Source organism: Heterodontus francisci, chromosome 2, assembly GCF_036365525.1.
Source record: "Heterodontus francisci isolate sHetFra1 chromosome 2, sHetFra1.hap1, whole genome shotgun sequence".
Classification (NCBI taxonomy): Eukaryota; Metazoa; Chordata; class Chondrichthyes; order Heterodontiformes; family Heterodontidae; genus Heterodontus; species Heterodontus francisci.
This window is the reverse complement of record NC_090372.1, coordinates 164,896,959-164,910,624: the sequence shown is the minus strand read 5'-3', so window position 1 is coordinate 164,910,624 and position 13,666 is coordinate 164,896,959. Positions and strand designations below refer to the sequence as shown.

General features: G+C 41.0%; 1 protein-coding gene across 1 annotated transcript in view; it reads right to left on the bottom strand.

Annotated features, from left to right (window-relative positions):
• The window catches only part of LOC137380062 (zinc transporter ZIP12-like), an 84,279-nt gene that overhangs the window by 44,342 nt on the left and 26,271 nt on the right, over positions 1-13,666 (bottom strand). Inside the window, exons 5-6 of the mRNA XM_068051626.1 lie at positions 11,216-11,393; positions 7,417-7,589 (exon numbers count right to left, since the gene is read on the bottom strand). Of these exons, the coding sequence (XP_067907727.1) occupies positions 7,417-7,589; positions 11,216-11,393 (351 nt within the window). The remainder of the gene's footprint in view (positions 1-7,416; positions 7,590-11,215; positions 11,394-13,666) is intronic.

The following is a 13,666-nucleotide window of genomic DNA, read 5'->3' as shown; positions in this document are numbered from 1 at the left end:
TGCTGGACTTTCCCAGGCAGCTGACTGACAAATCAGCATTGAATTTTAGCACGCTAGCAACCGATCTCCAGTATATCTGGGTGGGAGGGGGGAGGCAGGTGGGGTTGAGGGGCAGGGCGGTGGTGGTGGGTTCGAGGGCGTTGAGGTGATCGAAAGGGAGGGGGCAACGGGGAGACAGGGGATGATCAAGAGAGAGGGGTCAATCAGTGGAGGGGGCGATGGTTCGGAGGGGAAATAATGGGGAGCTCCTGTGTTCAGGACAAACCAATTTTGCAAAATGGACCTCAAAACAGGCATCAGTTCTCTTATTACATTTGCAAATATACTTCAAAAGTACTTAGTCGACTGTATAACACTTTGAGGCATCTTGAGGTTGATGAAATGCACCATATAAATGCAAGTCTGTTTTTCCTCTTTTACCAATATGGTGGGAGGTGAGGAATGTGTGCAAGCACACTGCTCATCATTTTGGATGCTTTTGGATGCATTTTACACCTGTAAAACTGTCATGGCATCAACCAATATCTGGGCTATTAACTCCATCCAAAGTCCTGAACAGCAGTCAGGGTGCTGTTGCTGACTTCTGGAATTCATGTTTTCATAAATTTGCACTGCTGCTGTATACATTCACTGCTGTCACTCACCGTCAACCTTCATCTATAAGCCAGAAAGGTGGACTGGTCTGGGCCATGTAATTTTTCCACTCAGTACTGTTGATGAGATGGAGCTTTTATGATCTTCACCACTGTAGGGTGTGTCTGATCCAGGTAACTTTTTGTCCCTCTGAGATGAAGATTTTTGCCACTGCCAATGGTTTCATTGAGCAATAAGGTTGTGAACAATAAAATCTCACCCATCAAAAGCAGGGAGTTCAAATGGGTTCTTATTTGCATTTATGCAGTGCCTCATCATGGCCTCAGGACATCTCAATGTGCAATGTAAATGATGTTTAATGTTTAGTCTCTGTTACATAAGCAAATTTACCCAACTGCAAGGTCTCACAAACAGCAAGTAAGATGAATGAGAATTTAATCTGTGCTGTTTTGTTGGTTTGGTTGTGGGAGGAACGTAGGAAGAAACTCCAGGAGAACTCCCTGCTCTTACATACAAACATATGAACATACGAATTAGGAGCAGGAGTAGGTCACTCAGCCCCTTGAGCCTGCTCCGCCATTCAACAAGATCATGGCTAATCTAATTGTAACCTCAACTCCACATTCCCGCCTACCCCCAATAACCTTTCACCCCTTGCTTATCAAGAATCTATCTACTTCTGCCTTAAAAATATTCAAAGACTCTGCTTCCACTGCCTTTTGAGGAAAAGAATTCCAAAGATTCCACGACCCTCAGAGAAAAAAATTCTGCTCATCTCTGTCTTAAATGGGAGATCCCTTATTTTTAAACAATGACCCCTAGTTCTAGATTCTTCCACAAGTTGAAACATCCTTTCCACATCCACCCTGTCAAGACTCCTCAGAATATTCTATGTTTAATTTGTCATGCTAGGCCCCCACCTGCCAAGAATGAGGCACATTAATTTTGTCATGAACATTGATTTTAAACTGTTACTGGAGTGAGGAAATTACTTGTTAAACAGATCAGCCGTGGCTGGAAAAGACATTTGCATATTAACAGATGGTGATTGGAAGGACAAAGGACCATTCCCTGACACATTCAACCTGCAATGGACCTTGATCACCAGGTATTGTGTGTAAGAGGAGCATTCCAGAGACTGTTAAGGTGATAAAATTCAAGATATGGTCAGACCGGTTAGTCACATGACTAACCTGCTTGGCAACCTGGGTTTTTCTGACTTGTACAGTTTGAATTCAGGGTGGCTGTTTGCTCCTGGACTGAGAAGATCTCTCCTGTCTACTCCCATCTCTTTCTCACAAGACTCTGAATCCACTGAAGACACATGAACCCCAAGAAAGAAAAAAAGTCTCCTACAGCGAACAAGGTTTAAGAAGAATACTGGGCCCCAACAAAAAGCAAGAACTACCAACAGTTAAGGACTCTACAGTGAGCTCGAAAAACCGTAACAAAAACTCTTCAGATGTTGCCTCAAACTTTTCACTTTATTTTTCTTCTCTTTTCTGTCTCTATTTGCAGGTGTGTATCACATATGCATGCTAGTGTGGGCGCGTCATGTATCCGTGGGCATCAACTGAATTAGAGTTTAAGTTTAATAAATTTCAATCGTTCTTGTTTAAACCTAAGAAAACCTGCTTGTGATGGTTTCTTTGCCTTATAATTGGAAAAATTCACCAAGGGGAAGCTAAAAACACGGTGTGTTTAAAATTAAGACCCTGTCACGGTAAGCCCAGGTGAAGTCTGAAAGGGAACCCTCGACCTCTTTCTCAGCAGGCCGTAACACAATCAAGTCACCTCTTACTCTTCTAAACTCCAGCACATACAAGCCTAGCCTGTCCAACCTTTCCTCATAAGACAACCTTGCCATTAGTCTCGTAAACCTTCTCTGAACTGCTTCCAACGCATTTATATCCTTCCTTAAATAAGAAGACCAATACTCTACACAATACTCCAGATGTGGTCTCACCAATGCCCTGTATAGCTGAAGCATAACCTCCCTACTTTTGTATTCAATTTCCCTTGCAATAAACGATAACATTCTGTTAACTTTCCGAATTACTTGCAGTATCTACAGACTAACTTTTTGTGATTCATGCACTAGGACACCCAGATTCCTCTGCATCTCAGAGCTCTGAAATCTCTCATCATTTAAATAAAAGGCTTCTTTTTTATTCTTCCTACCAAAATGGACAATTACACATTTTCCCACATTATATTCCATTTGCCAGATCTTTGCCCACTCACTTAACCTATCTATATCCCATTGTAGCCTCCTTACATCCTCTTCACAACTTACTTTCATACCTATCTTTGTGTCATCAGCAAATTTAGCAACCATATCTTTGGTCCCTTCATCCAAGTCATTTACCTGAATTGTAAAAAGTTGAGGCCCCAGCACTGATCCCTGTGACATCTTGCCAACCAGAAAATTACCCATTTTTGCCTACTCTCTGTTTCCTGTTAGCTAGCCAATCTTCTATCCATACAAATATGTTATCCCCTAAACCATGAGCTTTTATTTTCCGCAATAACTTTTGATGTGACACCTTATCAAATGACTTTTGGAAATCCAAGTACAGTACATCCATTGGTTCCCCTTTATCCACAGCACATGTTACTTCTTCAAAGAACTCCAATAAATTGGTTAAACATGATTTCCTTTTCATAAAACCACATTGACTCTTCCTGATTCCCTTGAATTTTTCTAAATGCCCTGCTATAACATCTTTAATATTAGCTTCTAACATTTTCCCTATCATAGACGTTAAGCTAACTGGCCTGTAGTTTCCTGCTTTCAGTCGCCCTCCCTTTTTGAATAAAGGAGTTACATTAGCTATTTTCCAATCTAATGGAACCTTCCCTGAATCTAGGGAATTTTGGAAAATTAAAACCAACGCATCAACTATCTCACGAGCCACTTATTTAAGACTCTAGGATGAAGTCCATCAGGACCTGGGGACCTGTCAGCCTGCAGCTCCAACAATTTGCTCAGTACCATTTCCCTGGTGAATGTAATTTACTTGAGTTCCTTCCTTCCTTCCATTTCCTGATTTACAACTATTTCTGGGATGTTACTTGTATAGTGAAGACCATTGCAAAATACCTGTTCAATTCATCTGCCATCTCCTTATTTTCCCTTACTAATTCCCCAGACTCACTTTCCATATGACCAACATTCACTTGGTCATTTTTCTTTCTTTTTTAAATATCTATAGAAACTCTTACTATCTGTTTTTATATTTCTAGCTAGCTTTCTCTCGTACTCTAATTTTTCCCTCCTTATTAATCTTTTAGTCATTCTTTGCTGCTTTTTATATTCTGTCCAATCTTCTGACCTGCCACCCATCCTTGAGCAATTATATGCTTTTTCTTCAAGTTTGATACTATCTTTAACTTTTTTATTTAACCACGGATGGTGGGTCCTCCCCTTGGAATTTTTCTCTCTCGTTGGAATGTATCTATTCTGTGTATTCTGAATTATTCCCTTAAATGTCTGCCACTGCATCTCTATTGACCTATCCCTTAACCTACCTGCCAGTTCACTCTAGCTAGCTCTGCTTTCATGCCCTCATAATGACCCTTTTTAAAGTTTAAAATACTAGTCTTAGACCCACTCTTCTCTCCCTCAAACTGAATGTAAAATTCAATCATATTATGATCACTGCTGCCTAGGGGCGCCTTCACTATGAGGTCATCAATTAATCCTATCTCGTTGCACAATAACATGTCTAGTATAGCCTGCTCTCTGGTTGGCTCCAGAATGTGCTGTTCTAAGAAATTATCCTGAAAAAATTCTATGAACTCCTCATCTAGACTACCTTTGCCCATCTGATTTTTCCAGTCTATATGTAGATTACAATCCCCCATGGTTATCTCCGTACCTTCCTGACAAGCAGCCATTATTTCTTCCTTTTATACCCAATCCTACAGTGTGGTTACTATTAAGGGGCCTGTACACCACTCCCAACAGTGACTTCTTGCCTTTATCATTTCTCATTTCGACCCAAGTGACTTCTACATCCTGGTTTCTTGAACTTGGGTCATTTCTCTCTATTGTGTTAATATCATCATTAATTAACAGAGCCACCCCTCCACCTTTTTCTAGTTTCCTCTTCTTCCTAAATGTCATATACCCTTCAATATTCAGGTCCCAATCTATGTCATCCTGTAGCCATGTCTCTGTAATGCCTATAAGAGCGTACATTTTATTTCTGTTTGCGCTTTCAGTTCATCTGTTTTGTTTCAAATGCTACGTGCATTCCGATACAGAGCCTTTAGTTTTGTCTTTTAATTATTTTTGTATTTAGGAGTATTGACAGGGAGAGAGATCTGGGCGTACAGGTCCACAGGTCACTGAAAGTGGCAACGCAAGTGGATAAGGTAGTCAAGAAGGCATACGGCATGCTTGCCTTCATCGGTCAGGGCATAGAGTATAAAAATTGGCAAGTCATGCTGCAGCTGTACAGAACTTCAGTTAGGCCACACTTAGAATATTGCGTGCAATTCTGGTCGCCACACTACCAGAAGGACATGGAAGCTTTGGAGAGGGTACAGAAGAGGTTTACCAGGATGTTGCCTGGTCTGGAGGGCATTAGCTATGAGGAGAGATTGGATAAACTCGGATTGTTTTCACTGGAACGACGGAGGTGGAGGGGTGACATGATAGAGGTTTACAAAGTTATGAGCGGCATGGACAGAGTGGATAGTCAGAAGCTTTTTCCCAGGGTGGAAGAGTCAGTTACTAGGGGACATAGGTTTAAGGTGAGAGGGGCAAAGTTTAGAGGGAATGTGCGAGGCAAGTTCTTTACACAGAGGGTGGTGAGTGCCTGGAACTTGCTGCCGGGGGAGGTGGTGGAAGCAGGTACGATAGCGACGTTTAAGAGGCATCTTGACAAATACAGAGATTATTACCTTTGAGGTTCTGCTTCTTAATTTGGTGCCTAGCTCCTCAAACTGACTATGCAGAACCTCTTTCCTTGTCTTGCCTGCAGTGTACAGTATCAATCCCCCTCACTATAATATCCCCTACTAACTCTACTTTCCTTTTAGCTCCCCCACTTGAATGGCTTCCTGTAACATGGTACCATGGTCAGTCTGTTCATCCAAACTACTGCCCTCGCTATTGTCCATACAAGTTGCAAGAACCTCATACTTGCTATTCAATTGCAAGGGCTGAGGCTCCTCCACTCCCACCTTCTCGATCCCCTTACCTGCCTGACTCGCAGTCACACCCTCCTGTCTTTGACCACTGATCAAAACAGACGATCCTATCCTAATGTATGTGACTGCCTTCTGGAACAAAGTGTCCAGGTAACTTTCACCCTGCCTGATGCACCGCAGCATCTGCAGCTCGGCCTCTAGCTCAATGCCTTTGAGCCGAAGCTCCTCAAGCTGCAGACACTTACTACAGGCATGATTGCCATGGCTTCCAAGAGCTCCCACATACTACAGCCGTGACATATCTCCTGTCCTGCCATCTTTATTGTGTTAATATAATTACATTTATTTTTTCTTCAATAATTTTTAGTTCCCCTCCTTTCTGAACTCTCTCACTTTCCAAACTCCTATCTTCACTCTCTGTGCCCTCCAGCAGCACTCAGTGAAGACAAGCAGCACTGAGAGTCCCCTGAGTTTACACTCTCTGAAAACAATGATGTGTCAGCTTTGCTAGAGCTCAGAAACCAGTTTAAGCTAGATATTTAATTTACTAGCTACAGCTACTCAGAGAGCTTGTATACCCCTGTTTAAAACCGCAAGAAACTTAACTTGCCTCTTAACTTAAACAGTAATTTCAGTTCATTGCTAAATGTCAGCAAAACAACAATTAGACTTTAGAGTGATTAACCCTTAAAATCCACTCACTTACCATGCTCCCTTCTTCACACTCTGCACCCTCTATTATTCTTCAAATAATACCACTTGAATAGGTATACAAGGCCTTGATATAACATCTCTCCCAAAAATTTCAGCACTTTCAACAATGTACTGTATTGCACAGAAGCGTCAGTTTGCTCAAGTTTATAGTCAGGCTTGAGCCCACAACCTGCTGACTCACAGAAAATCTGCCCAAGTTATGTAAAGTTATGTTCTGTTCTAAGTTATGTTTCTATAAACAGAAACAAAAATCTGTGTCATAGCCAAAATATCTTTCTTTCCCAGAAACATATAACCTTTACTCTCCATTCACCTTTTTTGTGCAGTAGATTAAACACAGAATTATAAGAACCAATTTTCCAAGTATATGCTGCTGCCAGGGATTGTCATCTGCTGGTAGTGAATGTTTTTTTTTTAGAGACACAGCACTGAAACAGGCCCTTCGGCCCACCGAGTCTGTGTCGACCATCAACCACCCATTTATACTAATCCTACACTAATCCCATATTCCTACCGCATCCCCACCTGTCCCTATATTTCCCTACCACCTACCTATACTAGGGGCAATTTATAATGGCCAATTAACCTATCAACCTGCAAGTCTTTGGCATGTGGGAGGAAACCGGAGCACCTGGAGGAAACCCACGCAGACACAGGGAGAACTTGCAAACTCCACACAGGCAGTACCCAGAATCGAACCCGGGTCGCTGGAGCTGTGAGGCTGCAGTGCCAACCACTGCGCCACTGTGCCGCCCCTCTGGCACATTTTTGTCCTATATTTCCACTGGAGTAGAATTATTTTCCTACATCATAGCCGGTCAGCAACTGTATTGATTTTCTCTTTAAGCGTCTTTATAGTTTCATAGGTTTACTGTCTCCCATACCCGAGGGTGTTTTGCCACAAGAAACTGAGTAATGTCACTTTTATACTTTTGTGCAGTAACTTACCTGTGGTAAAAGATGCAACAATGCATCACCTGACATTGTTCCAACAGCGATACCTACAAACAGCTGTAGAATGAGCTGGTATGTCTGTTTGCATGAGTTGAAGATAAGCAGGGTGATGCCACACATGGAGCTCACAGTGATTATCAAAACAGCCACTGTGCTATAACAATACTCTGGGGGAGAAAAGACCACAGTTAGTATTTTTAAATGTGCATAATATTTCATAAAAGCAAATGCCTATGTGAGAAAAAGGAAAATGGTGTATTAACCAAAGCTGAACACCAATTATGGAAAACAGAGAGGAATCCTTTCAAAAATGAGCAATATTAGATTTCACAGCAAATACTGTAGAAATAAAATGAAGCTGGATTTTGAGATAGATTATATTATGTGAAGTAATTACAGTTAGAAGTGGCCCTTGATGGCTTAGTGAGTAATGAGCCCTCATGATAGTGGCACTAACTATATAGTCTAAGAGCATTTCAGTCATTACCTAATATAACCTGATGGTTTGTGCTATCCATGGCCTCAGTGTAACCAGGTCAAAGTATTTTAAAGTGAATGCCAGATGACAAGGGTTTTTCATGCAACTGTAATGGAATGCGCCCCTGAAACTCTTCATGCTTAAACATGAATAATTGTCTGTTACTGCAAAATCTCATTGGGCTCTGTGATCAATGACTTGAACTTTATAATTTAAGGAGTACATAGGAGTTACGTATAGTCATGTAAATAGTATAATTCCCAATTTTGGATTGATGCGCTTCACTGTCACAAACTCTTAAATTTAGATTTCAGTAAGAATTGTGGGCCTGAAATTACTCAGGGGTACATAACTCTGGCATTCTGTGGCAGAATCTGTAGCATGTCCAGGAGTTTCCTTAGTACCTTGTAAAGGGGACAACCTTCAAGTACCTCTTAATAGACAAATGAGAGTCAGGGGGCAGGGGCAGGGACAGGGACTCCCTAGGCAGGGATTCTCAGTCATGGATGTGGAGGCGACCTGATGCTGAAGTGATGGCTGTACACCCAGTGAGGTGAGGTATACCAGCTTCCACAAGGGTGAATGTGGACACACAGGCAAGTGGAATTAATCCCTGAAGAATTGAAAACTTTTTTTTTGCAACTGCATCCATGTCAACCCCTTTTTCTCCCTTTCTTCTGGGAGCTGATTGTACCAGTGCCAGGTTCTGTGAGGGGAGTGGAGTGGAGGGGGTGGGCGAAGGGTCTGGATGGTTATGATACAGGACGAGCAATTCAGAGGTCATCAGTTAAAATCCCGTCATGGCAAGTTGCGGAATTGAATTTGATAAATATTAAAATTTGTTGGGTGGCACTAATAAACAAAAAAAATGGCCCATTGTTGTAAAAACCCAAATGGTTCATTAATGTACACCCAGTCTGATCTACCTGTGTCTCTAGTCCCACACTGCATTGCTAAGTCTTAATATCGCAGGGAAATCTAGGGATGGGCAATTAATGTGGCTTTATCAGCCCTCCCAACATCCCAAGAACAAATGTTAAAAAGCTAGATTGAAATTTAAAGCGATTATATCTAAAATCTATATTTAATCTGTACTAAGGTTATCTTCAGTGTTGTGGCAATGTTACATATTTTTCAATTAAAAGCTGAAAATACTGGAAGCACACAACAGGTCCATCAGGATCTGAAAAGATAACAGGCCGGTTAACATTGTAGATGGAGCCATTTCATCAGCATAAAGAGTCTATACATGAAATGGTAGTTCACCTTTTCTCGTTAGGGGTGCTGATGGTCCTGCTATGTATCTTCAGCATTTTCTGTTTTAATTTCAGTTTCCTCGTTTCCTTTTTCAATTTTGTATTTTCTTCCATGGAAAGAAGAAAAAAACGGACCTTTTTTTACTGGTTTTAAAAAATTCATATTTGGGATGTGGGTGTTCCAAGCTATTGCTCATCCCTTGTTGCCCTGAGAACATAGTGATGGTTGGCGTTCTTGAAATGCTGAGTGGTTTGATACAGCTAAGTGGCACGTGAGGTCACTTCAGAGGACAGTTAAGAGTCAACCACATTGGCGTGGGATTGGAGTCACATCCACAGCAAGAGAGCAGGTTTCCTTCCCGAAAGGACATTAGTGAACCAGTTGGGGTTTTACAACAATTCAACAGCTTCATTGTCACTTTTCTAATACTATCAGTTTTTTGATTTCCATATTTTTTATGAGAATTCAAATTCGCAAACTGCCATAGTGGGATTTGAACTCATTCTCTGGATTATTAGTCAACCTGTAGAATTATCAACTGCTTACCTGATTCACCAGCATTGTTCACAGTAATGAGGACATGTGGACCAGAAAAGAGAAATATTTAGTTTATTACACTGACTCGGAAAGGGAATAGGAATTATTTAATAGGTGCCATGTTTTATTAAATCATCCTAATATCTTTTTAAAATATTATGCTGGAATGATTTTTAACCGTCACGTTTCCTTAGGTTTTATCTTTGTTCTGAAATGTTCACTTTCTGGTTTGTGAATATTTGTTGTGTAAATATTTGTGAATGAGTGCTCACATCAAGTTTTTTTATTTTTAACAAAGAAAATATGAGTTCTCTCAAAAAGGACCAAGGATTCATTTTTATTGTGTTTTTGTGTACATTAATCCAGTGTGCTATTCATAAAATAACCATTCAGGGTTTCTTTTTTACATTTGAATGTTAACATAGTTACACAAGTGTGAATCAGTGACTTGGGAGGAGATGAAGTACTATAAAATGGCAAATCCTACCCAGAGTCCCTACTCTATTAAGACGACAGGTTGAAATTTATTTATTTATTTTTATTTAGAGATACAGCACTGAAACAGGCCCACCGAGTCTATGCCGACCATCAACCACCCATTTATACTAATCCTACATTAATCCCATATTCCCTACCACATCCCCACCTTCCCTCAATTCCCCTACCACCTACCTACACTAGGGGCAATTTACAATGGCCAATTCACCAATCAAGTCTTTGGCTGTGGGAGCAAACCGGAGCACCCGGCGAAAACCCATGCGGTCACAGGGAGAACTTGCAAACTCCGCACAGGTAGTACCCAGAATCGAACCCGGGTCGCTGGAGCTGTGAGGCTGTGGTGCTAACCACTGCGCCACTGTGCCGCCCCTAACATTCTAACATTTTATAAAATAGTTGACTGTTATGTACAGCTTTACTTCTAACAATACATTAATATTCACCACTGCTGTGCTAGGGCTTTTATACAGTGAGTCTGATTCCTACTTGCTGCATGCAATTTTTTTTCCAAGTGAAATGTCTATTGCTGAAAGATTCAGGAAAATGTGTCATGATTTGTACACAATTACTGACAACTGCATTTTAGCCGTAAAGCAAAAATATTATAAATTGGGCCCCATAGATTGGTCCTGAATAACATGTTCCAGCAGGCACACAGTAACTTGTAACAGGTTCAACTATAATAAATTGATAGGATGATGGTATGAATGGATGCTTTGAAATTTTAGTTGGTAATTATCATTGGTCGTAGTTTGCCCATTACGAGGAAAATACGAGAAATTTGTTCGAAGGAAAGGGGCCCTTTACTCCCAGATCTCTCAAAAATACTCCTTACTTCAGTGAGAGACTTGTGGGAAAATATTTCAAATGATTCTGTGGAAGACTGGCAGACAGCTTAATTGCAAAGAATGTGCAAACTCAGTGCCTGCTAATCCTACAGGACACATAATAAGGTGTGCATGTGTATTGATTTTGTCATTGTAGAGAAGCCAGTTACAAACCATGTTATTCAGTATGACTTACTCTCTGTGTCAGTTGGCAGGATAACGGATTGTGCATATTCCTGTTCACTGTGTTGACAAGCTCCACTAAGCAGCTGTTGAATAATTGCTGGGCTGATCTCGTTGAAGTGCTCTTTTGAAATAGCAGAATCACTGCCATTTACAAAGATTCCTATTAGCTGATCGGCAGAAAAGCAAACCTATTTGAGGGGATATGGAAGTCAATTTATCTGAAGTTGAAGCTTTTTAAAACTAAAAAGGACCGTACAAGCCACAAGTTTCAATGAGCTACAGCAGAACGTAATAATCCAAACATAATGTGTGCAAAATTGCTTTTGTATCACGCCCACTATGCAGATACAAATAACCATATATCATGCAGTAGGAATCACTCAGAATCACAGAATCGTTACAGTGCAGAAGGAGGCTATTCGGCCCATCATGTCTTCACCGGCTCTCTGAAAGAGTAACTCCCTCAATTCCATTCCCTGCCTTCTCCCTGTAACCCTGCACATTCTTCCTTTTCATACAACTGTCTAATTCCCTTTTGAATCCTTCAATCGAACCTGCCTCCAACACGTTCTCAGGCAGCGCATTCCAGATCTTAACCACTCACAGTGTGAAAAAGTTTTTCCTCATGTCACTTTTGCTTCTCTTATCAAATACTTTAAATCTCTGTCCTCTCATTCGCGATCCTTTCACGAGTGGGAGCTGTTTCTCTCTATCTACTCTGTCCAGACTCCTCATGATTTTGAATAACTCTATCGAATCACCTCTCAGCCTTCTCTTCTCCTAGGAAAACAGTCCCAACTTCTCCAATCTATCTCCATAACTGAAATTCCTCATCCCTGGAACCATTCTTGTGAATCTTTTCTGTACTCTCTCCAATGCCCTCACATCTTTCTTCAAGTGTGGCTCCCAGAATTGCATGCAATACTCCAGCACTAGTGTCCTTTACAAGTTCAACATAACTTCCTTGCTCTTGTACTCTATGCCCCTATTAATAAAGCCCAGGATACTGAATGCTTTATTGACCGCTCTCTCAAACTGTCCTGCCACCTTCAATGACTTATGCACAAATACACCCAGGTCCCTCTGCTCCTACACCCCCTTTAGAATTGTACCCTTTATTCTATATTGTCTCCATGTTCTTCCTACCGAAATGAATCACTTCACATTTCTCTGCAGTAAACTTCATCTGCCACCTGTCTGCCCATTCCACCAATTTGTCTATGTCCTTTTGAAGCTCTACACTGTCCTCCTCACAGTTCACAATGCTTCCAAGTTTCATATCCTCTGAAAACTTTGAAATTGTGCCCTGGACACAAAAGTCTAGGTCATTAATATATATCAGGAAAAGCAAGGGTCCCAACATTGATCCCTGGGGAACTCCACTACAAACCTTTCTCCAACCCAAAAAATGTCCATTAACCACTATTCTTCGTTTCCTGTCACTCAGCCAATTTCTATCCCTGTTGCTACCATCCCTTTTATTCCATGAGCTGCAAGTTTGCTCACAAGTCTGTTTTGTGGCACAGTAGCAAATGCCACATCAACAGTATTGCCTCATCAATGTTCTCTGTTACCTCCTCAAAAAACTCCAGCAAATTAGTTAAACATGATTTTCCCTTAAGAAATCCATGCTGGCTTTCCTTAATTAACTCGCATTTGTCCATGTGACTATTGATTTTGTCTAGAATTATTTTTTCCAGAAGTTTTCCCAGCACTGAAGTTAAACTGACTGCCTATAATTGCTGGGCTTATCTTTACAGCCTTTTTTGAACAAGGATGTATTGTTTGTAATTCGCCAGTCCTCTGGCACCACCCCGAGTCTAAGGAAGACTAAAAAATTATGGCCAGTGCCTCGGCGATTTCCACCCTCACTTCCCTCAGTATCCTTAGATGCATCTCATCTGCTCCTGGAGCTTTATCCACTTTAAGTACAGACAGCCTATCTAATACTTCCTCTTTATCAATTTTAAACCTTTCTAGTGTATGATTTACTTCCTCTTTCAACATTGATGGGTTGCAATTTCTTCCTTGGTAAAGACAGATGCAAGGTATTCATTTAATACCACAGCTATGCCCTCTGCTTCCATGTGTAAATCCCATTTTCATCCATAATCGGTCCCACTCATTCTTTTATCACCCTTTTACTATTTATATGCCTGTAGAAAACTTTGCAATTTCCTTTAATGCTAGCTGCCAGTCTCTTTTCTATGCTTCTCTTATTTGCTTTTTCACTTCCCCTCTGGACCTTCTATATTCAGCCTGGTTCTCAATAGTATTTTCTACCTGGCATCTGTCATAAGCACGCTTTTTCTTCTTTATCTTAATCTCTACCTCTTTTGTCATCCAGGGAGCTCTGGATTTGTTTACTCTGTTTTCTCCTTTGAGGGAACATACCTTCACTGTGCGCATTGTTCATCTACCGGTTTTCCTGCCAGCTTTTGACTCCAATTTATTTGCCCCA